This window comes from Parasteatoda tepidariorum, chromosome 8 (genome assembly GCF_043381705.1).
Source record: "Parasteatoda tepidariorum isolate YZ-2023 chromosome 8, CAS_Ptep_4.0, whole genome shotgun sequence".
In the NCBI taxonomy this organism is placed as follows: Eukaryota; Metazoa; Arthropoda; class Arachnida; order Araneae; family Theridiidae; genus Parasteatoda; species Parasteatoda tepidariorum.
Window position 1 is genome coordinate 48,673,614 of NC_092211.1, and position 4,804 is coordinate 48,678,417.

The 4,804-nt window shown below is 30.2% G+C and overlaps 1 protein-coding gene across 2 annotated transcripts in view; it reads right to left on the reverse strand.

The window, feature by feature from the left end:
* The window catches only part of LOC107448157 (peptidoglycan-recognition protein 1), an 11,614-nt gene extending 8,582 nt beyond the window's left edge, over positions 1 to 3,032 (reverse strand). Inside the window, exon 1 of one of the 2 annotated variants that reach the window (XM_016063267.3) lies at positions 2,051 to 3,032. In XM_016063267.3, the coding sequence (XP_015918753.1) occupies positions 2,051 to 2,094 (44 nt within the window). In that variant the 5' untranslated portion in view covers positions 2,095 to 3,032. Of the gene's footprint in view, positions 1 to 1,389; positions 1,696 to 2,050 lie in introns of those variants that run through there. The other variant, XM_016063268.3, reaches the window with a different exon arrangement.
* Between the last annotated feature and the right edge of the window lie 1,772 nt (positions 3,033 to 4,804).

Below are 4,804 nucleotides of genomic sequence, written 5' to 3' on the forward strand. Positions count from 1 at the left end.
AAAAAAAAAAAAAAAAAAAAAAAAAAAAAAAAAAAAAAAAAAAAAAAAAAAAAAAAAAAAAAAAAAAAAAAAAAAAAAACGCCCAAGAGCAGCAGTGACTCAGGAAATAGAGCGTTTGACTAAAATTAGGTTACCTAGATTAGAATACTAGCGATAACAGGTTAGTACAAATTCTGCTCCCGCCTCACGATCTTGGATTAGAATATCCTAGCACCTAGCCGTCTGGCGAACCACGAGAGGTTTTTCTGGTGTTTCTCTCCATGTAACGGAATATATTGCTTTACTTGCAGGGGAACATTGCTTTTTATGTGAATGACTTATTCGCGACCATTCGTTAACAAACATTTTTTTACGTAATTATTGTATATAACTGGCTTTGTTTTGGTTACCTTTCGTTGGTTACCTTTATTTATGATAGTTGGATTTAAGTAAATATATAAATTAAAATTAAAAAGTGAATTGAAAGAAAAGTAAGTAGTAAAAGTAAAATTAATTGAATGAATTTAAAAATAATAATACATAAAGGTAAATAATAAAAAAATTAATTAAAAAGTTAATTAATAAATCAAATAAGAGATAAAAATAGACACATTAAGAATATAAACAAATGAAAAAACTTATTAACTATTTAATTGAAATAAGGTTTTTTGTGAGATATGTATTATTCAATAGAGTTTTATTTTGACAGTTTCTTCTTTAATCACTTTTATGTATGTTATAGTTTGAAGAATAACAATTTATTTATAATTTATTTTTATACATAATTATAACTCGGTAAATTCTAATCTTTACTAAACCTACTTTTATTACATTTAATGCTTATTAGTTAAGTTACGCTACTTTTGTAATAGTGTAACAAGTTAACATATCTACATTTAACAAGATCATACAAGTTAACAAGATACATTTTTAATACGCATTACTGTGATTCACAGAATTTTTCTTCACGATGTCTCCACTTTTCCTTTTTAAACAAGGCTTTAAATAATTGTTAAGAATAATGTACTCTACCCAATTTACAGTTTGTTACAATTTACGAAAAAGTGTATTTGAAATTGATTTTGAAAGCGAATATTTTTATGGAAAATTACCTACTTTTTCAAAAAAAAATTAATATTGAACTTAATTTAATGAAAAAGTTTTTAATATGTTATATACACATGCAATGAGTTTATTCAAATAATTAGAAATGCTATTCTACTTCTAAAACAAAAGCTGTCCTTTTTACATTTTTTTAAACCCATAACGATGGAATATTTTCATTTTATAGCAAAATTTAAATATCAGCATTAGTCTTATAACACAAAATTTGTATTGTCGTATCATAAAAAATAAATTTTTTAAAACATAAAAATGCTTTTTTAATACTCAGTATCAAAATTATCTCACCTTAGCATCATCTTGTATGTATATTTCATAGGTAAAATTCAATTTGATATGAGATGAATACAATAATAGCTCTTTTATTCTTTAAATTCGCTTTATCAGATCTTTGAATTAATGGCTTATCAGAGCAATATCACTATTTTATTTTTTAAATTAATTTGAAGGGATTGCGAATAAATGCATGCTACTTACAACTGTTTTATTTCTCTGAGCTTTAAGCCACCGATAACACATTATCATATTCAATGTGCTTTATATTATGCAATTCAACTTCAAAGATGGATTTTAAACTTGGTATTTCCACACTTAAACCCAGATATTTTTTTTAATCATAAATGCTTTTTATCTCTGGAACTCTGTCTCTTTTATTATCTATAAAAAACCCCAGCAGAATTGCCATTGAAACACGGAAATCGAGTGTTTTCCTGGTAATACATCATTTCTACTATTTGTTTTTGTTGGTAGTTCGTTTTACTACCGCTGGACAGTGGTAGAAATCTAGCCATTTGGGAAAAAATGCACATAAATTTCCCTATTATTTAAATTGCACCATTTTCGCACAAAAATGTATTGAGATAGTGTTAAAAAATTCACTTATATCTAAAATTTAACATACGTATCTATTCATGATAAATATTAAAATGTAAGGATGCAAAAAACTTACTTCGATTTGATTTTGTTCTCTCTTTTGCGTATAGATGTCAACATGTTTGATTGAATTTTTCTCTTTAATTTTAATTTGAACTGATTTTGTATCAAATAATAGAATTTTATTGATTCATAGTACAATTATTTAACTGCTTGATATGTTTTTAATTCAGCATTTCGAAATTTGGTTTCGTGTTTGTGAGGGTCAAATCTTTTAATCAAAATTTCTAAGTACTGCAGTCTGCTTGAAACAGTAGAGCACTTCCATGATCGCGTGAAGCAATTTAAACTGTAACATTGGTTTCTCGGGCATTAATAAATTCCCCGGATGTATATCAGACATTTTTTTAATTAGTTTCGTTCTTTACATATGACTCAGTCGATAATTTGTGCTTTTTCATACAGTGTATTTTGTAGAACTCTTCCGATCTGGCAAAATTAAAGAATTTTAAAATTAACATCCGACTTTGGTAATTTTGAAAGTTTGTAATAATTATTTCTTGCTATTTCAAGAGTTAGTTCATTTCAATTTTAAATCGTGGAGTGCAATCCCGTAGAAGATTTAATGTGACGTATGCGACTTACTGCGATTTGTATAAAACGGAGATAGAATTTACGTTCAAAGCAGTAAAAAAAAATAAAAATAATTTCGTAAATATCTTCATCTCTTTTTAAGAATTATTCATTTCTTAAACTAAATATATTTAAATTTATATCTTTAGTAATTTTTATTTTGGCTATTTACAAGAAATAAATAAATAAAAATAAAAAATTGAAAAAATAAATAAATAAAAATAAAGGTAAATCAAAATTTTGATCATTTTATGGTTAGCTAGAATACTAAAATTTTGAATTGATGAACTGAGAGGTCTGTGCTGCATGAAATCATAGAATTCGATCATTTTTTGGCAGCTACAAGCATTCATTATCACCTACAATATGTACAAATACGCTATACACATACGTCGATATACAAATTTTTAACTTTGTTTAGACCAGCTAGAGTTATCAAGTTTCAATTCAAAAGTGACTACACTTTATAGTTAATTCCTTATAGTTAGAGTTTATCGTGATATTATGAACAAACAAACATCCAGCTCTCGATTCCGAATGAGCTGAGCGAGGTTCGAATCTCAGCGATGGCTGATTGATACGAATTCCACACCCTGCTCACACCAATCACAGAGCAGAAGTAAAATATCCACATGGTAGACGGATCACGGGTTAAAGTCCCTTGCCGTCAGGTTAACTGTGGGAGGTTTTCGTGATTTTCCGGTTGCTGATTAATTCCAATGCCGGTTAATTCCATCAAAACAATCTTCCACAAAGACAATTTTTCTCAATACTTAATCCAAGAGTTTCCTTGTCTTTTGGACTTGGATCAAAATTACAAGGCTACGGAGTTGAACATTGGTTCATTCGGTTGTTCAATGACGGTTATAAAGCAATAATTGAAAAAAAAAAAAAAAAAAAAAACGCCCAAGAGCAGCAGTGACTCAGGAAATAGAGCGTTTGACTAAAATTAGGTTACCTAGATTAGAATACTAGCGATAACAGGTTAGTACAAATTCTGCTCCCGCCTCACGATCTTGGATTAGAATATCCTAGCACCTAGCCGTCTGGCGAACCACGAGAGGTTTTTCTGGTGTTTCTCTCCATGTAACGGAAATGCGAGTTAGTTCCATCAAAAAGTCCTCCATGGAGACTAGTTTGTCTCAATTCTTGATCCTGGAGTCCGCTTGTCTTCTGGGTTGGATTCAAAACTACAAGGCTACGAAGTTGAACTTTGATAGTCGCTTATAACATTGATAGTGTAGCTATGTTGGCTGTTCAGCGCCAGCTATATACATAAAAAATTATTTTGCGAAAAAGAAGTTGCTTTGTAATGAGGAAAAAAAATCTAGTAAATCTCTTTTAGAATAGACATAGGGCATCAAAGTAATATACAATTGTACCAATTAAGGTTGGGAAAATTTAGATTTAATTAATTAATATTATCGTTAAGAGGTTGTGCAAAACAAAAAAAAAACAAAGACAAAGGTAACAAAATAATCATGGCGCGTGACAACTACTATAGTGGAAAAGTACTTAAAAAATTTGTGCTACAATAATCCTTAAAATAAAAAAAAACCATTTAAAACAGCAAAAATCAATACATCATGGTGATTAAGTCCAACATACCTGTTACTGAATCAGGCGGAGATTTACTTCAAGCTGAGAATATTTAAAATGACCAATTCTGAGGAGTCAGAGAAAATGAGTTCTTGTCGTTACAAAACAAACATATCTTTTTATTTTTTTAGCTGATGAATGTTCTAAAACACACAACAGGGGAATCACAATGGGAAGTAGAGACACAGCACGGTTCGAAACATAATCACAACATCTATGGGAAGCAGGGACACAGCACGATTCAAAACATTTTCCTTATTTTGTAAAACACATCATCGATTACTCAGGATACAGAGAGATCACAATCACAACATAAGGCTAGACTGAACTGGTGGACATCTTGTCAGTGAAAGGAAAACCAAAAACACGACCACACGGGATACGGCATCCACAACGCTTGCCACTTCCGTAAACAGATCTGTGATAAACATGTGATAAAGTCGTTATGATGAATCCCGAACATATCGGTAATCACGCCATCCGTACATATTCAGCTTTTTAAAAAATCATGGTGAAGGTGACGCCATCCCAGTTGGACAGCAAAACCCCCACGGGGGGGGGTGGAAGAAAGAAAAATCCCTGTTAAGGGATCGTAGTG